Raw genomic sequence first — 22614 nt, 5'->3', positions numbered from 1 at the left:
GGGGAATTTCACCCAGAAAAATTGTGGGCTTCCCAAGAGTGATATTATCAAGGTCCTTTATCAATGGTGCTGCTTGCTAAGTTGAATTTTACTAGCAGATGCCTCTTTAAAAAACAAACAAACAAAAAAGACCAAAATTCTTACAGTAGGTGTTTCTGTTAATTTTTACCCTCCAGTTTGCATTTTAAAATTGTGTTTATGATTCACAGATACCCAGATTCTGAAATCCTAATTCTCACTTGTCATTACTAACCATTGTAGTGTCTTCTTGAAATCCAAGAATAGCTTGTGCCTGCCAGGGAATTTTCAGTAGTAAATGTACAACAATTTTGTTTTCATTTATCTTATCTTTTTAAGTTTGTATTTATAGTTTAGTTGGAAATTTTGAACATTTTTTTGGTCAACATTGACCAGTGGAAACCAAAATGTTTTTTGTGAACATAAGTGCCCTCTACAATAACTATAGATATGAATGAGAATATAAGTTACTTCTCCTGGAATAACTTTTAGCCTGGTTCAGCTGATGTATGTCAGTTTTACGTCTGCTTTAGGCTGTGCTAAATTTTTCAATTGCCCTCAAATATCCACTGATTGTATTGACTAGGGTTTTAATTTGTCCACATGTAGATGTGAAATTCTGTTTCAAATAGTTTTGAGTGTTGTCATGGACCTTAGAGATACAACAGAAGACTTATGGGAGATCTGTACCTTTACAGGGAGTTAATTAAAGACCAAGAGGAATATCCTGGGATATCTTAATAGGGGTAGATCCCGCTGTCGGAGTTGTGAGCTTATTCAAACCCCATTTACTGTAAAGAGAATTCAAACATTTGGGACAGAGAATTCACTTTTTTTTTCCTAACCTGCTTTTGAATCCCACTTGGATGTTTTGTAATTCTGATTTTTATTGTGGTGATTTTTCTTTTCTGATTGAATACTAGGAAGTTAAGCTTCTTTTCTTTGTTATTGTGTTTAAGGTGGATGATTCTATCAAGCTGGCAGAGGCTCTTCTGTCTGACTTACCCAGATTTCAAACTTTTCATCAAAGTTCAAGTTGTTTTCTGGAACAGTTAAAAGTGTATGAGCAAGAACAATTTGATGATTGGTCTAGGAATATCCAGTCAGAATTATCAAATCCCAAGTCAGGACTTTGGTAAATACACTCTTGTTTAAATAATGTTTATTAAATAATGAAATGTGTGGTGTGGTGTAATTCATTAGAATATGACAAAGGAGTTAAAAAAAATTACAGGACTGAGAATGAATGGAGAGACAAAATAGAACAAGTTATTATACTTTCATCATCCTGCCAGTCTTGCTTGGTAAGGTGAAGTATACAGGACAATATTAATAATTACTAATTAATAGGTAATAGTGCAGATTAATAACTAATCTTGAAGTTTCTGTTAGCACCTGGAATGAAAGACATGTTTGGTTTGCTTATTGTTTTTACTTGTTACCCACTGTAATCCTTATCGTGATAATGTATAGAAGCTAGATGACAGTATAGCAGTGATATACAGATGACACATGTAGAGTTACAAATTAATTGTTATTCTGCAGTCTACATAAGGGAGATGAAAGAAGGGTAAGTATATAAATTTAAACAGTGAATTTTTTTTTTTTCCAAAATAATAAAACTTCTGTAGGGATACTAAAATATATTTAACAATTTTTGTTTTTGTTGAATGGCCACATAGCTTCTGTCTTCAACTCTGAGTGTTGGAAAATTCCTCTGAAAAGAACTTGTCTGCAGTTACAGAGGATACAGGAATTGATACTTAAGTGAAAATTTTAATTTAAATGAAAATACTCAAACATATAAGAGCCATCTAATTTTTTAGTACCATACCATTTTGTTATTGTGTGATTTTAAAAGATGTGAAGTGGTTAATTAAAATAACAAGAAAAGAAGTAGCTCCCAACAGAGGGAAATGTAATGGATATAGGAACTAGAAAAGAGATGAGGAAAAAAAAAAAGAAAAAAATGAGTGAGGCTAAAGTGTTTATGAAAGGATGATGATAGAAACATTGCTAAAGTAGAAAAAACAATGGAGTAAAGTCTGAAGATAGGGTGATGCTCTTATTAGCATCTGGCTGCATATAGCAAAATGCTCCATTGATGCAAGGTCTGGTTCTTAGATTGGTTCCCACATTATTTTCTCCCCCTTTTGCAGTACTGGAGACTGGGGCGGGTAAGGTGCCTGCTTGAGAGACTGATGGATAGATACAGTGTAATTTAGATACTGTCTAGCTGTGAGTTACATGTCAACTGTTGTCACAAACCAGAAAAACTTTGTAAGCAGAAATAATAGGCATTGTTAATTCTGTCTTATATTCATTGGCTTTGAATTAAAGGAAAGGTTTCTGGAATAATTTCTGAGTAAATTAAAATGTTAGTAAGCATAGAAAAACAAAATATAATGACATCAAGCTGTTTAGAATAGTTTGTTACGTTATGGTAAAAAGCACCTAAGAAGGGATAAATATCAAATTATATTCAGTAACATGATTGATTTTGGTTCAGTATCCAAGCTAATAGCCCTGTGATGGAGTTGGATCCCGTTACTGGAACATTAAACATACTTTACTCAGATCGTTTGGTGACTCTGCTAAGAGAAGTACGTCAGCTATCAGCACTTGGGTTTGCTATACCAGCTAAAATACAGCATATTGCAAACACTGCACAGAAGTTCTGCAAGCAGGCAGTCATCCTCAAGCAGGTATAAGATTATGCCATAATCACTTCCTGTTCTGTCTTCTCAGGTTGAACTTTTCTACAGTCCTGTCTTTTCTGTCTGTGTGGTTTTCTCATTGTGCTTGTCTGTATGAAAGTGACTTCTTTCTTGAACAAATTAGCTAAGTCCATAAAAGAAAGCAAAAGTAAAGAGATGCTTTACAATTTCAGAATGTGTTTTCATTTGAAATATAGTGTTAAAGCCATATGAAGTTACTGTATGAACATACAAAAATAAGTAGTTAGTTGATTACCTGGTTTTAGTCTCATTTTTTTATTATTATGACTGAAGGGAATTGTCATAAAATGTAGCAGTTTGTCCTCGCCATTGCTAGTTTTCAACTGAAAATATATTAGCAAGTATTTTAATGGAAGTATGTGTGGGGTTTTTGGGGGTGGGTGGTATATTTTTCTGATTGCATTCAATGCCACGTATGTATCTGTTTGGTTTATATTTCAATTCAATTGCACATGAGGTGTCATTGATATCTGAGATACCCCTACAGCTAGGGCAAAGATGACATAAAACTTTTTACATTTTCTTTTAAATTTAAGCTCTTCTTTTTTTACAGGTGGCACATTTCTATAATTCTATTGATCAACAGATGATTGAGAGTCAAAAGCCAATGATGTTACAATCTGCTCTAGCATTTGAACAGATAATTAAGGTGAAGGAATTCCCCTCTCTTTGTCTTTTTAATTTCAGTGGTATCTGTGCCTATTCTGTGCTGCTTTTTCTACATTTATTGCATTGAAAAAAAATATTTCTTGATAAACAGGTGAAGTTGATTGGAAATTATTAATGTCACATTTTTGGTTTTGATCTGTGCAGAACAAAGACCAAGAGAGGTGTTTAAGGTGCCCTCTCATCTTCAGATGTCTGCTTATGTTTGTGGAGCAGCAGTCTTAGCATCAGTTGATCAATTTCAAACTCTGTTAGGAGTTTGTCGTTAATCCTTCTCCAGTGCACTGATGTAGCTATAATGCTGTGCCCCTACATATCTGTGATTATTTTGTCTCTAGTGCAGCTAGGGAAAGGGCAACCCTCCATTTTCTTTGCTAGGAATAAAACCATCTTTCTTATATTATCACTTCTGTATGCTAGCTGGTAGACTGTTTTTGTCATTAAACGTTGAAAAGTTCATGTATTTTTAAAGCATTCAAAATCTGGTCCTGGAGGAAAAGCTCAAATAACATGGGATAATCCCAGAGAACTGGAGGCATATATCCAAAAACTCCAAACTGCTGCTGAACGGCTTTCCACTGAAAATAGAAAACTAAGGAAGTGGCACACAAACTTCATTCAAAAGGTATGTTTTCCAGAAAAAGTTGAAGTCATGCCTTTTATAGCATACCTTAACCTTTTTTTCATGTACATGATGATGAGTATGTTTATTATTCCTTAAAATTCTTTTAACAGGTCATATCCCTTATGAATATTGATCTACTTCGGCAGCAGCAGCGTTGGAAAGAGGGACTTCAGGAACTCAGAACTGGTTTTGCCAGCCTCGAGTCACAGGCAGGGTTTGATTTTCCTACTGCAAACTGTGAACATTTGACTTTTCAACAGTAATCAAGATTTAAGACTCAAACTTAGCATGACTGAATTAATTTTGATTAAGGAGTTACTAGTGGTCTTAGGAAAACATCTGTGTTCAAGTTAATGCCAGATGTGAGGTAAAATCACGGATAAGAAGGATGGAGATAATTTTTTTATGTCATGCTAGCAGTGGGAGAAGAAATTTTGGTCAATGACAGGTGTTAGATGAGGAAATGGGAAGACCTTGGGTAATGTAGATTAGTTGTGTCTCAGCCATTACTGCAAGGTAAAATGAAGAAATTGGTATAGGTAATGAATAATCCACACATAATAAAACCAGTATGTAAAATTTGGAATTAAATGCATTTCTGCCTGAAATAATGAGAAAAACATACTTTTGTTTGTTCACTTATCAACTGACAACTTTTAGAATAGAATCATGGAATCGTTAAGGTTGGAAAAGACCCTTAATATCACTAAGATGATAAAGATTTTGATTAAAAATATCATATTATCAAAGTAAGCTATTTAGAGTTATTATTCAAGTCAGTTTAGTTTTTCCTATAGCCTTCAGCAAAGGACTATAGTCTAAGATATGTTGTTCTTATTCCTTATAATGCAAATGCAGATTACTTTTTTTGGTGTTTACCAGTCAAATAAATACAGTGTCTTTACAGTATTTTACTTGTAATTTTGTCTTAATTCTCTCAAAATTAATCTCTCTTGATTTGTTTTCAAGTTTAATTTGCAGATTTTTATCTTTAACTCTGTATATTTTATGAAAAGAATCAAGATTTCCTTTAGGATCTGTTTGAAAATTATTTTGGTATTACACAATGCTTTTAGATGGAAGATTCATTAAACTCTATTCAGTCTCTCTTTAAAATGTTTGAGTAGAAGTGATAAAACTTAACCAAATGTTTATTTTTTTCACATTCCAAAAATTATAAGATGGTATAATCTTACTACTGTCATCATCAATATGTTACATATTTCTTTCAAACTGCTATCATAATTGTCTTAAGGCTTAATTAAGACAATTTCAGGTTTTCTTAATCTCTAGAATCTTTCTGTTGGAAGAGCTCCTATGGGCAGCTTTGAATTCTAGGGCAGGCCTTAAATGTGTAGCTTCCTGCAGCAACCCTGGACTGCCTCCAAAGCCCTGTCTGAAAATCTCCCAGTTAAAAAAGAGAACCTTTTAAGCTGGAAGGAGTTTCTAATTTATTTTCTATCTTCTGTTTCCCTTCTGCAAATCCCTCCATGACTTGCAAAAGACCGTTTAGCTCAGCTGGTCAGGGTGCTAATAATCCCTGGGTAATGGGTTTGATCCCTGTATGGACCATTCATTAAAGAGTTGGACTTGATAGTCCTTGTGGGTCCCTTCCAGGCCAGAATATTCTGTGATTTACAGGATTTGACTGTAGGATAAGCCTTTACATGTTCTTACAGTGCAGTATAGCAGAGTTAGATGAAAAACTGAATTCTTTGAGGTAAAATTTTACATTAATCTATTAGTTAACATTGTTCTGTGGAAACACAGAATAATTTTTATAAATACTATTTAAAAGGTAGCTTACATATTGCAAGAAAATAGAAGGTGTGATACAGGTTTAAAACTCTTGTTCAACCAGCTTTTTATGTTATTTCCAGCAGAGTCCTGTTAATTTTAGAGTAACCTTGAAGAATGTTCTGGTAAACCAATGGGTGGTGAACCTCAGTGAAGTTCTTATGTTGATCTGCCACAGAGACTGTTTGATTTGCATTTTTTTTTTAAATTTCTGTATTAATTTGAAATGAATGCTGTAAGTGTAATAACTGGTCACAAAATAAAAAACTTATATCTTGAATTAGAAGGGGACCACAAGGACCATCAAGTCCAGCTCCCTGCTCCTCACAGGACTGAAACTAAACAATGTGACTTAAGTATGTTGTCCAGATGGTCCTTAAATTCTGACCAGTTTGGTGCTGGTCTGTTCCAGCTGTGTGATACCTGAATTTTACTAACATCCCAGCCTTCAGATTTTATACCGTGTGCAGTTTCAACTTATAATTATGGTCTGAAGAATAAAATAAAAATAAATATGGTTAAATTTCAGGGTTTCAAATCAAGTGATATGAAAGCTTGGAGACAACACTGGAATCATCAACTTTACAAAGCTCTGGAGCATCAGTATCAAATGGGCTTAGAAGCACTCAATGAGAATTTACCGGAGATAATTATTGATCTAACATTCAAGTAAGATTTTTTTTTTTTTTTCTAAAAGAAAATATTCAGGTGCAGATTACATTAAAATATTAGTTTTTCTATTATTTGTTTTACTCTTCAGGCAAGGTCGCTTGCAGTTCAGACCTCCTTTTGAAGAAGTACGAGCTAGATATTATAGAGAAATGAAGAGATTCATCTCTATTCCAAATCACTTTAGGGGAGTAAGTGAGGCAGAAGATGAGTCTATATTTACTGTTATGACTGAAAGAAATGCAAATGGATTTCTGACCGCTTTCAGTAAAGCAGAGGATTTGTTCAGAAGGCTGACAGATGTTTCTAATCAATTCAAGGTATTTTCAATAGTGGACCGACTTGTGACTTTTTTCCCTTAGATTTGTATCATTTTATGCTCTGAAGTAAATTTTACAATTACAAATTGAAGAAATATTACATAGTATGCTCTAGAAGTAGCTGAGCAATGGCATTTGTGCATTGTTGTCCTTTTCTTCAAGGCATATAAGCAAAAGCCTGGCAAGTCCATCCATGTTAAGCCAACCACTCAAGCACATGCCTGACTTGAAGTATATGTATAGTTCCTTTTGAAAGCTCTGTATAATAGCTGACTTTTCAGTCTTTCTGTTTTGAGTATCCTTAAATGTGTGGACATGTCAAATAATTTTTTGCCTCCTGATTTTTGCACTGAGGAAATCTATAGATAATTGAAGAAGCACAAAGGTTAAAGAGAATGTAACTTGAAAATATTGTTGAAGTATTTTAATGTTATTGAGAAACAGTTTTTTAATCTGGAAAATATTTCTTTTACATGAAATAAAAAATAATGTTGGAAAGGAATGGGTTGTAATTGGCCAAGTAGATATGGAACCTTTGGTGAGGACACATCTTTCTAGCAAACAGGACTGGGAAAAAAACTTCAAAGCATTAAAAGTGAGAGGGAAAGAAGCAGAACGTCTTCCAAGGTAAATTTATTCTTTATTTTGAAAAATGTATTCTATCAGATATTTTAAAGGTAATAGTAAAATAAAGATGAAGATACATATAGAATTTCACGTGTTTTTAAAATGTTAATGAAGTTTTTTTAAAATGTTTAGATTTTAATTTTTCATTTTTATTTTTAGATACTCTCTTTTATCTGTGCCACCTTCTCTGAAAACTTTTAATTACTTCCTCTTAATATAATGGGAGACTTCCTCAGAATTCAGGGATAATTCTGAAATATTACAAAACACAGTATTTTAAAAAATCTTTTAGCTAAGTCCTATACATGTGAAATATATATGGCAGTTATAAGCAGACATAGCAAACGTTTGTCATGAAGTAATTCCTGTACTGAAGCATTTGATTACCTCTTACAACATATAGTTTAAAATATGCTAGAGTAGGCTTTCATTCTTACATATATTCACATGAACTTACTGTAATGTATGGTTAGAGTTCTAAAGTAAAACTGGTAGGAATCATGTTTAGAACAAGGAAGAAGATGCAGCATTTCATGCTGGAGAATGAACTGGTAGACCTTGCTGGCTAGTGACACTTTGAGTAGTAAAGATTTCCATGAGTTCATGACTGAGGTAAGTAGAAGAGAAGCTGGCTGATGTGCATTATAGCCAGAAGGAACATGTTGCTAAGAAACCCAGGAGCTGAAAATATTAGTGTTGAGGGGGGATTGTCAGGAAGATGTCAAGTAAGGTAAACCTTTCCTTAGTGTTCTTTCGGTCTCTACTTATGGTCGCTGATATATTAGATATGGGGCCTTGAAATGGCTCTCTGTGGCTTTTCTTCTCTTCTTTTTACTATTGAAGGCTGAGTTAGTAAATTCTCATGGAAATCAGAGATTTAAAGACATGAATATGCAAATAATGAAATAATTCTTTTGAGTATGGTAATAGCCTTTCAAAATTTTATGGCACTGGTTATATAAAATCAAGCCATTTTCTAACTATTTGAAGAAGCAGAGCATTGGACCTCAGTTCCCATAAAACTGAAAGTATATATGCATAATTGTTATAAATATTACAATACTTTGAGTAAATTTCCCAGTAAGCTATGACTTCACTTCCATTTGTAGAATTATAATGAAATTTTTTTATTAAACTACAAAGTTAGGGTAAACTATAGATGTGCATAGATCTAGAAATACTAACATATAAATATGATACTGAATATTTCCTGTCTTCTAATCTCTTTTTTTTTGAAGCACGATCAGAATAGATTGTTTAACTGTTAATTGCAACCCTGTGAAAACTGTAATTGATGATTTCATCCAGAAGTTGTACGACGTTCTAGTTGTTTCTTTGAGAAAATCTATTCAAGGTAAATAACTTTAAGGAACAGTATTTTATTTTTGTTTGTTTCTGTTGTACTTGGGTGCATTTGTGTTAATGTAAATATTATTTTAAAGAAATATTTTAATTTCGGGCACAGTGAATTGCAGAAATCACAATGCAGAGAAAGTAATCTGTTACAGCTGTCTATTCCTGAATAATAACTTTTTCATTACAGACCTAACCTAGGACCCTTTGATGTCCATTATGTATCTTCCATATTCTCTTGTTTGGGCCACATCTGTTACAGGTGTAAAAGAACACACTTGAACATTGTTTTGCTTATTTCTTTTTTCTGAAGGAAAATTTTGTTGCTTCAGAGAGGAAAATTTATTTATTTGAGGGAGAAAAATTTCCTAGGTGTTTGAGAAGGTATTATAAAACGTAATAAAAATGCTACTAGATTTTTCTTTTACAAATTGAAATACTTCATGAAGAGTTTAAAATAATCTAGACTTACTCCATAGAGTTGCTTGTTGCTTAGATTGTCAAAACTGTTAAAACTGTGTGGAAGAATACAAAACATTTCCCTGTTTTGGTTGGTTGACCTATATCTGGAACAGCAGGAGAAAATGCAATAAAGGATAGATGATGAGGAATAACAGTGGTTTGTGCTTTAATGGTAGTCACAGGAAGCATAGAATGGGGGTTGTGCAAGAAAGTGAATTATTTCTATAGCCTGAAAGGTGAATCTTCCATGGAAGATTTGCTGGAGCTATACAGCTCCTTTCTCAGTATCAAAAAAGATTTACCTTGGTAGGCAAATACAATCTTATAGCTTACTCAGGCATTTTTCTGTGAGTCTTTTCAATATGTAAAGTAAGGTGGCTTTAGTTAGTTAGCCTCTTTAAAAATCCCAAACCATAACAAACAAGAAGAAAACCCAAAAAAACCCCAAAGCAATTTTAACATCTATTTTTATCTGTTTACCTAAAAAAAAAAACAAAAACCTATACAGCCTTTGAAAGTATATAAACAAATGCCTCACATATTTATGTTTAATGTTCAGAAAGGACTCTGATACTTAAGGTCTAAATCATGCGTTGAATGCAGTGGATCACATTTGAAGAGCTATGTGTAAACACAAATGCACAGTTTTTGTTCAGGTAGTATACAAGATTGGAGTCTGCAATTTTTAAGCAAATACTTTGCATACTTATGACTAATGCTTTATCCTTGTGCATTTCTCTGACTTGGATGTTTAAAACTACAACTATTCTCTCCATGATAACTTTGTTTTCCATCTTTACGTAGCTCACCTATGTGATGTTTCTACATTTCTTACTGATGCTATGGAAGCACTGGTGATTAGGCCCCAGACTGTAGAGGAAATAGCAGAAGACAATTTAAAATATTTAAGCCTACATGAACGAAAAGAAGGGGTAAGATACTATTTTATCCTATCCAGAACAACAGCTATTAAGCTGTAATTGTTTTCTAGAATGGAAACTTACATTTAATAATAACTAATAAAGATCATGCAGAGGTCACATAGGGTCAAGAGAGTAGTTCATGTAGCACAGTAACTTGTGTCCAGCAGTGGAGTAATTTACGTAGGGGAAAATATAAAATCAGGGTAGCATATTTGCTACTTTTTATTTCTAACCTTCAACCTGAACCTTGTTGAGTTTTATGTGGTTCCTGAGCATATTGTAACACTCACTTGATTTCTTTTCCACAGCCTTACCTCGTCCTCTCCTGAGAGAAAATACACATTTGACATCCAAAATATGCTCTGTTAAAGTGTAGATTGGTTACCCATTACATGAAGGACCCCTCTTTTAATTTTTTTTTCCCAAATAGCACCTGTTAACTTCATACCATTTATGTCTTATACTGGAAGAGATATGGGCCAAACAGTTCTTATCCTTCCTTTTCATGGCACATAACTGTATTCTAATTTGTTGTGTCTGGTCTCAGCGATCTCTGTTGTAGACTGAAGAGTGTTAATCTAATCTTTTCTTATACATAAACCCACTCACAGCTATGATCATCCTTGTTGCGTTTTGATTAGTCTATTCTTTCTATTTATATTTCATTTTTCTGTGTGATCAACAGAGTTTTCTCAGTTTTAAAATTCTGAATAAACCATGGATTTACATGATGAAATACTAATATTACCTCTTATTATCTTTTTGATTTCTGTGACTCATAACATTTGTTTTGCTTCCTACTCCTTAGATTAAGCCCACATATTGGTAAAACTAGCTGTCATAACCCCAAAATATCAGTCTCAAGTGCAGTTGTTATCTTAGGACTCAACTTGTACATGTGAAATTTATTTTTGTCACATATGTCACTTCATAGTTATCTGCCTGAATTTTGCTTGTCACCGGTATCATCAGTCATTATTTCTTTTACATTCATTCTGCAGTTCTTCACAGGTAAAATATTTTAATGCCTGAAATAACAGTATCATCGGTAAACTTTATCATCTCACAGTTTGGTCTCCTTTTCCAATTCTTTCATAAGCACTTTGAGTAGTCCAGAACAGGTATTTAGAGAACTTCATGGTCAATACTTTTTGACTGCAGGAGCTAGCCATTTCCTCCTAACGCTGTTTTCTGTCTTTTTCCCAGTTAATTATCTGTGCAGGGACCTTTGTTCTTATGTCAAGGCTACCAGTTTTCCTTAAATGTCTTGGATGATGGTTTGTATTAAAAGCTTTTTTGAAACTGAACTGGAATATATGATTTAACTTTTCTTACTGATGCCTTTAAAGAGCTCTGGTTCTACAAGATTGTGGAATTCTACACATAATTCCCTAATAAGAGTTGGGCTCTTCCCAGCTGGACAGTATTTATCCTTTGAAGGATTCAGGTCTGAGTGAGTGCATCTGAGTTTGGGTGTTAATGTGAAGGTGTCTGCTGTGCATGTGCTGTTAGCATACTCAGCAGAAGTCTGGTCCAGTTTCCTAAAAGAGCAGTTCTAGAGTTACTGAGATGTATTTCCAGCATCACCACAAGGCTGGCAAACAGAACAGAAGTTCTGGGAGTCCTTTACCTTTCTCTAGTTGAAGCTGGAGGCCATGCAGATGCAATAGGACATCTGGGATGGCCCAGAAAGTGTATTTGTGAGGAGCTGAATCAAGTCCCGGTAGTGTAGTCAGCTGCAGCCTGGAGAAATCCTTGTCACCCTAGGGTAGGCACCTTGTGGCTCATCCTCCTGAGCTGATTTCTTAGCTCCATTGAGAGCTGAATGCAATTTTTGATGCATAGGTGTCTGCTGTTTGAGGGATGCCCTGCATGCCAGAGCTCCATATGAGGCTCAAGGTAGATAAGATGCAGGATGTAGAGGAAACCCCAGAATTTTGTGGCTTTGGATGTAAGGCAGATGGGATAGAGTGGAGGATCTCAACTAGTGCTGGAAGCCTCTATCATTGAAATACTGAGATGTTGATTTCAAAGGAGTTTTAGGTGTCTGCTTAACAAGTCCATATACAGGCATGATGCCATATGGTGTGAAATGCTCCTTGAGTCAGCTGTCCCAGCTGTGTCCCCTCCCAACCCCTTGTGTACCCTCAGCCTCCTCACTGGTGAGGTGGGGTAAGGAGCAGAAAAGATCTTGGGTCTGTGTAAGCTCTGCCCAGCAGTGACTGAAACATCCGTGTGTTATCAACATCATTTTCATGTCAAGTCCAAAACACAACCCCATACCAGCTACTAAGAAAAAATTTATATAGATCCCAGCCAATGCCAGCAAACATACACACAGATTTACCAAATTCTGTTGCTCTGCTCCTGTTCTTCTGTTTAATTTGAGTTGATCTTTTCAATATATAAGGTGGCACTTACCTCTTTCATAGTTAACGTTCTTGTCTGTATATCTCATGTTAGGCTTAAGGTTTAGAATTTCTCTAAATGCCTCAGACACTATTTTTTAAAATGTTTTTATATTATTCTATAAGCAGTATTAAAAACGCAGCTGTATGTAAGCTTATTATGTGTGCATATAGAATTGACGCTTCATATGTATTTACTTCCGATAAACAGGATTTGCTGAATTTTTACATGCACTCTTATTTTTCATCTTTTCTGATTCTAGATTTTTCTCCTGTTTCAAGAGGCTGAAGATAAAAACAAACTTCTGAGAACTGTGGCTGGTGCAGGTTTGGACAGTATCAGTAACCTAAGAGCTACATGGGATAAATTTGAATTAATGATGGAAAGCCACCAGCTTATGATTGCTGAACAGGTAGCAATAGAAGCTTAAAATTTTACCTAAAAGTGTTGAAATTATTTTGAATATGTCTGAAACAATACTTTTTTCTTAGATTAAATACATAAATATTGTCAGCTCAATAATAATATGGGCATTATTGAGTTGAGGGCGAGCCATCTGAGGAAGAATATTTAGACTCTCAATCAGTAACTGTTAACTCTGAAGCAGTAACTAAGGGAAACTTATGGTGAACTGATGCTAAAATAAATGTTGTAATGTTGTAGTTCTGTCTCAAAACAATTTTCTGGTGACAGAAATTGCTTAATTTATTTAGTGGCTTAATAAATGCAATGGTTAACAAAGGAAAAGAGAAATAACAGTTTAAAGATAGCATTTTTATTACTTTGTCATGTTTTTAGTATTGAAGCTTTTTGTTTTCTTTTCACTTAACTTTGCTAACCTATGCACTGTCCTGTAACTCCAGTTCTTAGGCAAACTGTGTAACTCATTTGAAGTTCTACTGAAGATATCAATTTGCCATACAAATATAGCAATTTTTCTGTGTGCTATAAGAGGCAAGCCTAAGCCATAGGCTGAATAAATAGGTCTCAAGTACTACCATAATAAAAAAACAGTAGTTCACCCTTTAAAAGAAAGATAAAATAAAGAGAATAAAATTAAACTATTTCTTCGGATATTATACAAGACATTTTTTGAATTTGATTTTTGATCAAGTTGTTATTACCAAGTTTTGAAATTGATGCTTTGATTTTGACCATAGTTGTAGATACAAACGATTAAGGAATGTAATTTTGCCTATTGCTTTGCAGATGGAAATGATGAAAGGAAATGTGCTTTCACGTATCAATATATATCTTCAAGACCTGGAAAAATTTAAAGCTTGTTGGGATCAGCTAAAGCCAAGTGATGATGTCATTGAAACAGGTGATCAGGATGTACTCGAGAAAAGTGCTCAGATGATAAAGGAAAAAAAAAAAGAATTTGATGAACTTAAAACTGTGAAAGAAAAACTCATGTATGTGTTTATTTCCCTGTATATCTTACTCATTAATGTATTGATCTTTTGCAGCAACAGTATCTCAGAAAATGTTCACTAGTTTTTATCACAACAGATATTGTAAGTAATTTAATTTGTATTACATGTTTTTCATCAGCTTTTCAGGGTCCATTTGCTGATTTTACTTAACATTAATTTCTTAAGCTACATTTTCCTAGATGTTTTTTGGATAAATAAATAGAGAATTCTCTTAAGGTCTTACAAAAGGAAGTTTGTGCACTAAAGGCTTAAGTCTGGCTTTTGAAATTCTCACTAAGAGAAGGTTTGGGATATTGGTCCAAAAAGAGCCTCAGTCCTCTTGTATCTTAAGTGGACAGGAGCTCACCTCTCCCAGTAAGTGTCCATGCTCATTATTGCACATCTTGAGGATGAAGAAAAAAAAAAATAGCATATTCTTTTAACCACTAGGAAGAAACAATCAATTCAAAATTATTTTCTTTCCAGCTTTGATTTTGAGGACACAAATTAATTCACCTTTCTCATAAATAAAAAATAAATGAAAGCTTGTGGAAAATAATTGTGAATATGGGAGAAGGTTGTTGTGTAAAAGAGTTAGCACTCATATTTATTATTTCTATTCAAGAAGATTATAAGGAAATTGCAGTTGGCAGCAATACTCTTCAATAAAGCCAATGACTTTTCTTGACAAAGTATGATGATTTCTGTATCATACCTTTTCTAAATCCATAAAAGTACAGTGGAATAATACAATGACCTTTTTATGCAGTGAAGAATGCCATCATTTTAAATTGGAAGAGCCTGACTTATCATTGTCAGAAGCTGTAAGTCAAGATATTCAGAGTTGTGCAGAAGTCTGGGCACTGTATGAAGAGTTTTATCAAGGTTTTCAGGAAAAAGCCAAAGAGGACTGGATTACTTTTAGGTAACATTTAGTTACTTTATTTTTAATGGGCATACAAGTGTGGTTGTAGTACTGTATTGTTATGACCTTTTTATGTTTAATTTTCATGCAGAAGTAAGATATACCTATTTGAAGAATTTTTGTTTAACTGGCATGACAGACTGAGGAAGATGGAAGAACATACTGTAATGACAGTAAAGTTGCAAAAAGAAGTGGACAAATATAAAGTAAGATGCTAATTACCCTGGAAATGTTCAAGGCCAGGTTGGGTGGTGCTTTGCGCAGCCTGGTCTAGTGGAAGGTGTCCTTGCCCACAGCAGTGGGGTCGGAACCAGGTGATCTCTAAGGTCATTTTCAACCCAAAGAATTCTGTGATTCTATGGATTTCAAAAAGGCCCATGAAACAAAAAATGTTTTGAGTTTACTGGGTAATGTACTCCATTCTATACCTCATTGTTGATTTCTTACAATAAAATCAGTTAATGTTTAACAAAATATCTTCTGATAGTGTTTTGAACATTTCACTTACTTTTGGGTAACTTTAGTTCCCTACGGTAAACAGGATGGTCATTACAGCTTACATAGACGCGGATTTACAATGACTTGTCTTCAGAATCATACTCCCAAACTTTAAATTCAGGAACTGGAAAAATTGTACCTCAGTTTAAGAATTTAAATTTTTTGTTTTGTTTGAAAAGCACATCACTCCATAATCAAAGAGATGCAGTTTTCATAATGACTAGATGAACTTACATGTGCATTTTCTCTATAGATGATAATCCCACTCCTAAAATATGTAAGAGGAGAACATCTTTCTCCAGACCATTGGTTGGATCTTTTTCGTCTTCTGGGTCTTCCCCGAGGCACTACACTTGAGGGTTTGTTATTTGGAGATCTATTAAAAGTGACAGATGCCATTATAGAAAAAGCAATAGAACTTAAGGTATGAATAATTTTAAGTACAGGATCTATAGATTTTTTTATGGTTTATTTTATGTGGCATATATTGTTCCATATGCATATATCTTTTATACTGTAGAAGTAGAATTTGCGTTGTGTTTTTGAATGGATAGTTTATTGCAAGCTCTGTAGTTTCATATGAGATCTATTCTTGCTTTTAAATAGGATTTGAATTGTCGAGCTCAAGGTGAAATCACAATCAGAGAAGCATTACGTGAGCTTGAACTCTGGGGAGCTGGAGCTGTCTTTATGTTAACAGATTATGAAGATAGCCAAGGGAAGACTATCAGGCTTATCAAAGACTGGAAGGACACAGTCAATCAAGTTGGAGATCATCGCTGTCTTCTACAGTCCCTTAAGGACTCTCCATATTACAAAGGTTTTGAAGATAAAGTGTCCATCTGGGAAAAAAAGCTAGCTGACTTGGATGAATACCTGCAGAATTTAAACCAAATTCAGAGGAAGTGGGTCTATTTAGAACCGATATTTGGTCGTGGAGCTCTACCCAAAGAACAAGCTCGTTTTAACAGAGTTGATGAAAACTTTAGGTTAGTGTTGTGGAATGCGACTTACCTTTGTAGTGTCTTTGGCATGCAGTCTAGAACATTCTTCATGGTGAAAATATATGGAACAATTGGCATATGTATGGAGAAGAAGGTCAGTGACAGGAATTCAGATATATATGTGTGATGGCAACATACATCTGAATAAAGGTGGTAATGTTTTCATTTAATGGGGCACGTGTGAAGAAAGGAATCGTGAAGCATCCAAGACTGTGATCAAGGGAGACAAACACAAGATTAGTTTTAGCAGCAGAAGTAGAGGTGATGTAATTATTTCTTCAAGAATCATGTTGAAGACTATCACTTTGTTCACTAAGAAGTACACACAGAGTTTTGGGAGAAACAGGTAGTTTATTTGTTCCAAACAAGTCAAAAGATAAAAAAGGGAGTAGGTTTTAGAAATATGGAAAGATAGGTACCATTATCTGTCTTGGCTTGAGTTGAAATGACTTAAACAGAAGTAAAAGTCAAGAACTGAATTTTCTTGGTCCTGGTTAGTGAAATTTCAACAAGAAGCCATTGTTCTTAAATTACATTGGAGAGATATTGAAGGAAATTCTGGAATGTTTCATATTAGTACTGAAACCTTAAAGTTATATATCAGCTGTTTTTATTGTTTGCCTGTGCATTAATTTTTATTTACTTAACTTTATATATGTCATTTTAAAATTAAAATTATAATGGATTTATGATTTTTTTTTTCTTTTGTCTATCAAGATCCATTATGTCAGATATTAAGAGTGACAATAGGATAACATCGCTGAATGCCCGGGCAGGAATAAAAAATGCCTTAAGTACCATACTTGACCAGCTTCAGAGATGTCAGAAATCTCTGAATGAGTTTTTGGAGGTACAGTAATCATTAATACAGTTTTTTATAGAGAAAGTCAGTAAGTTTGGTTTTAAATCAACAAAACTGATTTATTCTCCTTTTACATAGGAAAAGCGCTCAGCATTTCCAAGATTCTATTTCGTTGGAGATGATGACTTATTAGAAATTTTAGGACAGTCCACAAATCCTCTGGTTATCCAGTCTCACCTTAAGAAACTTTTTGCTGGTAATGCATTAATCTTTGTGAAATTTACTTATTTAGAGATAAGCTTTTTCAAATAATATGTTGCAGTTCCTCTTTTTCCGTGACTAAACACTTAGTAATTATTGTTTGAGAATATATAACTTTACTGATGTTTTCTGATTAATAGGCATTAATAGTGTGAGCTTTGATGAAGAATTTAAATACATAATTGCCATGAAGTCTGTAGAAGGAGAAACTGTGCCACTTAGAAATAAAGTTCTTCTATCAAATGATGTGGAGGTAAGAAAATCACATCCTAGTCTAGTTCAAACATCTTTGAGAAATTAATTTATAATGTAATTTATAAGTTTTTTCATCTCTTTGTCAGGTGTGGCTTAATAGTTTGGCTTCAGAGATGAAGGAGACCCTGAAAAAAATGTTAATTGACTGTGTTGATGCTGGAAAAAAATCACAAGGTTCAATTGATCCATCGCTCTTTCCTTCCCAGGTAGTAGTTGATCCAGTAATACCACTATGTAGTCTTAGAATTACCAAATAAATTACTTTTTTTAGTTCTATAAAGAACTGTACATTTAGATTTAGAAGAAATTAATTCAAATCAAATCCACTTTACTCATTTATCATATAGAGAAATTCTTGAAAATATGTTCTCTTATTAAATTCCTTTGTAAACATTTGAAATATTCAAGTCTTTTACATGACAGTCTGACATACCACTTAACGGAAAAGACTTTCTGTATGAGATTACATTGCAAGTTTTGGCAAATTTTGCCAGGTCTTAAGATGGCTTTATTTGTTCTTAGGATCGTAGCAAATGTAGTGCTTTGTTTAAAAGCTATACAATAAAATATTTAAAATAACAGAAGTAATAAGCAATTGCAAATTATTTGAAAAAATTGTAAGTTTTTATATATGTTCAGTATTTATAAAACATATTTTGAACTTTCTCTTCCAAAGATTCTTTCCTTGGCAGAACAAATTCTGTTCACTGAAGATGTTGAAAGTGCTATCAAAAACCATAATCTGCAACAATTAGAATTAGAACTCACGGCTAAATTGGACCATTATACTAGCATTGGTAGTGGCATAGAAGATACTGGGAGTACAGGTATTAAAATTATAATTAATACATAATTCTTTATTATGACTGCAGTTGTATAGTATTTTACATTCTATTTGTTTAAGCAGGAAATTACATACATCTGTCTCAATCTGAGTTCATAAAGCTGTTACATAGTCACTCACCTATTACAGCCAAAATTAGAGCCTTTAATATTTCAAAGTAAACAAAAGGGTTTCTATTTAGATTAGAAATTATCTTGGAGAATTTATGTATTTGGAGACCTGTTTTCTTAATTTTACAAAAAGTTTCTATCTTTTAGCTTATGTATCTATCTACTCTTTCACAGGAGGTGGCCAAACAGCAGTTGAGGTACATTTTGTCAAGCCAGTATATTCTGTACTATTGTGCAGGCGATTCTTTTGTTCTGTATTAGACATACACATCTGCCTCTGATCTAATAATTCTTGAGTACCTTTGAGGCAAAATAAGCTATTTATTCTCAAGACATGATTTTTCTGAATCTTATATAGTCAGAATGGGTTAGAATTGTTATGCCTCTGAGTGCTTTTTCCTCTCTTTTGACGAGAGGTGGGGCTTTTGAGTGACTTCCTCAGATGAAAAATTCTACACTGTAGGTTAGGTGAGATGGCTTTTTTCTTAGGTATAAAAAGACGCGATATGTAGTTGATAATCTTCCACCACATTTGAATAGCTGCTTACTGCATTAAATTCTAGTTTACAATTTGTGAACTGTAAACATACTTTAATTAGAAGTGGGATTCATATCACCTACCTCCAGAAGTCTTCTTTATCTGAGCTCCCTTTCTGTGCTTTCTATAGCTGTTTGAGGAAATTAATCAGTTACAGAGGAGTGTTAATTTAATCTATTGTATAACGCATTACATCAATGTTTTAGTTTGTAAAATAGGTGGGATTTTGAAGTGACTTGTGATTATTCTTAATTTGCTTTAATTCCCATCATGGAATGGTACAGAAACACACAAACTGGATTTCTTTCAAGGAAACTAAATTGAACTATATGCTTTAAGAGTACACTTAAGGCACCCAATCTGTTAATGAACTTTCACTCAACATCACCATAATTATTCTGAGTAAAATCTCCAGAGTGCATGTAGTATGGTTTTCAGATGCTCAACAGATCACTCAGCAAGTTGGGCCACATTGATTGCTGAAGTGGACATGGCTATTAACACTCTTGGCATAAATTGCTTTACAGAAAATCCTCTCCCTCTCCTTTTTCCTCTCCCTCTCTCTCTCCCTCTGTCTCAGTACCCCTCCCTTCTCCCCCTATGTAGAGGCAGACAAATTCAATTCAAAATGACAAAGTTACAAGTTATTGTTTGTGTCAGGATCTTATTTTATGCTGCTTGCTTTAGAAAATAAAAACCTTTATATAATTCAAACAAGGTGTAAATAAAATCTGCGGATAATAGAAAGCAGCACAATGAACTTTTGAATGGGTAACGTGTCTTCCTTGCTACACTGGTGTGATTATTTGCAGAATCTGGAATCCTCGAGCTCAAGCTTAAAGCTCTGATTCTTGATATCATTCATAACATTGATGTGGTGAAACAGCTGAATCAAGCTGAGGTTCACAATGTTGAAGACTGGGCTTGGAAGAAGCAGCTGAGATTTTATATGAATGACCAAAAATGTTATGTTCAGATGGTAGATGCTGAACTCCAATACACTTACGAATATCAGGTGTGGTATTTTTACATAGTGGCTCTTATATATGAGTCAAACACTTTCTAATTTCATACATGCTGCTTGTTGTCTCTAACTGTTGTAATTTTTTCTAAATTTTGTTATGTCCATAACATGCTGTTTCATAGACTATATTAAAAGATAGGGTAATAATTTTCATTCCTGATGCTGATGGGGTAAATATAAGTTGTATCAAAGTAGGTGCATTATCATAGACATATTTTTGAATATACTTGCTTTTATATATCTGAGTGCAGTTTCATCTGTAATTGTGGAAAAATTTGAACAGTACATTGGCATTTGATATAAAGCCAGGACAGCTTTGCAAGCATTCATATCCTTAATGAAACAGAAATTTTGGCTGTTGTATTATATTATCAAATAATTACATAGGAATAAAAATAATGAAAATAAATTGCCTGTATTTTCTGTCTACCAATCAATACAATTTGTTTTTCTTCTGCAGGGGATTTCACCAAAACTTGTTTATACACCTTTGACAGATAAGTGTTACTTAACTCTTACTCAGGCCATGAAGATGGGCCTTGGAGGAAATCCTTATGGTCCAGCTGGAACTGGGAAGACAGAATCAGTAAAGGCCTTGGGTGGGATTCTTGGAAGACAAGTATTAGTCTTTAATTGTGATGAGGTGAATATGGTTTTGTTTCATTTAGGAAATGGATATCTATACCCATACTTCATAAAGCAATATTTTATTCCAGAAATAATATAAAAATTAGAATATTAAGTTTTATTATATAAATTATTATTATTATTAGTAGAAGTAGTAGTAGAAGTTGTATTGAAATTGTTATGGAAATTACTCAGATAATTTGTCAGTTGCCATTAGAAATTTGTGGATATTTTCAAGGTCCTGCTTTTTAGTGGATGGGAGAACATTCTTTTATATTTTCTTGTTATTTGAATTTTGACAACATTCCTTTCAATTTCAAGGGCATTGATGTGAAGTCAATGGGACGCATATTTGTGGGCTTAGTGAAGTGTGGTGCCTGGGGCTGTTTTGATGAATTCAATAGACTTGAGGAAGCTGTATTGTCTGCAGTATCCATGCAGGTTCAGACAATTCAACATGCATTGAAGAAACACAGTCCTGTATGTGAGATGCTTGGCAAAAAGGTACAGCAAAACTTAATTATCTACTTCACATTGGCCACATGTAAAAACTGATTACTGTAGCTAAACACAGTCCACCCAGCATTTCTCAGTACTGTTTCATCTGGCGATATCATTGCAATGCACTTCTAATGCTAGGTTGAAATGGATCCGAATTCTGGAATTTTTATCACTCTGAATCCTGCTGGAAAAGGTTATGGAGGAAGACAAAAATTGCCTGATAACCTCAAGCAACTTTTCAGGCCAGTTGCTATGACTCATCCAGACAATGAACTCATTGCGGAAGTTATTTTGTATTCAGAAGGCTTTAAGGATGCTAAAATACTGGGTAGAAAATTAGTGGCTATTTTTAATCTAGCAAGGTAAGCTTTCACCACCTCACCTCCTCGTTCCTTAGTAAAATTACATTTCTAATTCTCTTCCTTTGTAGCTCTTAAATCTAAATGGTTTACCATGCAAATCTCTGTACAGATACTTTTAATTTATAAAGTTAAAATACTGCAATATATTGGGAGATGGAGATGTGAAAATATCTTGAATTCAGTTACAGTCTCAAGGGAGCAAATTGCTGCTCCTCTAGTATCTCACTAAATATAAATGTGACCATATGAATGCTCACAAGCATTGTGTTGTTTTGAACGCTTAAAATTGTTGAAATGCAAGTGACTATTTCGTTAAAACTGTGTGCATTAGAGAATACAGAGATCTAAAGTTAAAGTGAACGCTGTTAGGGTCAATAATAGATATGTGTTGAATATAACCCCTCTGAAAATTCCAGAGTGCCATTGCTGTATTTCTGAAATGCATTTCAGAAACTATAAACACATGCCAGTTTCTTTTTTGACCAAACCTGTACTTGAAGTGTACCAATTCACCAATCCAAAATTTCAGATGCTGTCACCTAGAGCTTATTATGATATTGTTTTTAAATTCAGGGAGCTTCTGACACCACAGCAGCATTATGATTGGGGTTTACGAGCGCTGAAGACTGTTTTGAGAGGCTGTGGCAGCCTTCTTCATCAGCTGAAGAAAAGCAATGCAAAGCAAGAAGGTAAGATTGACCATACCAAACTTTAGATTCTTTAGGATCTTGTACAAATATAATTCACTCCAGCTTTCATGTTTACTGGAGTTTTAAAAAGCATTGGCTTGTATCTGTAGGCAATTTAGGAAAGAAGAAACTGTCTATGAAAGCCCACCTTC

General features: G+C 34.0%; 1 protein-coding gene across 1 annotated transcript in view; it reads left to right on the top strand.

Annotated features, from left to right (window-relative positions):
• Window positions 1-22614, top strand: part of DYNC2H1 (dynein cytoplasmic 2 heavy chain 1) — a 141299-nt gene that overhangs the window by 7065 nt on the left and 111620 nt on the right. The window contains exons 11-36 of the mRNA XM_058864317.1: window positions 978-1153; window positions 2528-2723; window positions 3310-3405; window positions 3895-4047; window positions 4158-4256; window positions 6374-6513; window positions 6605-6833; window positions 7333-7460; window positions 8699-8814; window positions 10080-10207; window positions 12870-13019; window positions 13817-14022; window positions 14792-14947; window positions 15039-15153; window positions 15699-15869; window positions 16052-16434; window positions 17167-17299; window positions 17390-17507; window positions 17653-17765; window positions 17854-17973; window positions 18444-18594; window positions 20072-20274; window positions 20744-20926; window positions 21232-21414; window positions 21550-21773; window positions 22347-22462. Of these exons, the coding sequence (XP_058720300.1) occupies window positions 978-1153; window positions 2528-2723; window positions 3310-3405; window positions 3895-4047; window positions 4158-4256; window positions 6374-6513; window positions 6605-6833; window positions 7333-7460; window positions 8699-8814; window positions 10080-10207; window positions 12870-13019; window positions 13817-14022; window positions 14792-14947; window positions 15039-15153; window positions 15699-15869; window positions 16052-16434; window positions 17167-17299; window positions 17390-17507; window positions 17653-17765; window positions 17854-17973; window positions 18444-18594; window positions 20072-20274; window positions 20744-20926; window positions 21232-21414; window positions 21550-21773; window positions 22347-22462 (4186 nt within the window). The remainder of the gene's footprint in view (window positions 1-977; window positions 1154-2527; window positions 2724-3309; window positions 3406-3894; window positions 4048-4157; window positions 4257-6373; window positions 6514-6604; window positions 6834-7332; window positions 7461-8698; window positions 8815-10079; window positions 10208-12869; window positions 13020-13816; window positions 14023-14791; window positions 14948-15038; window positions 15154-15698; window positions 15870-16051; window positions 16435-17166; window positions 17300-17389; window positions 17508-17652; window positions 17766-17853; window positions 17974-18443; window positions 18595-20071; window positions 20275-20743; window positions 20927-21231; window positions 21415-21549; window positions 21774-22346; window positions 22463-22614) is intronic.

Source organism: Poecile atricapillus, chromosome 1 (genome assembly GCF_030490865.1).
Source record: "Poecile atricapillus isolate bPoeAtr1 chromosome 1, bPoeAtr1.hap1, whole genome shotgun sequence".
NCBI lineage: Eukaryota > Metazoa > Chordata > Aves > Passeriformes > Paridae > Poecile > Poecile atricapillus.
Note: the sequence above shows the minus strand (reverse complement) of the source record. Positions and strands in the feature narration are given on the sequence as shown.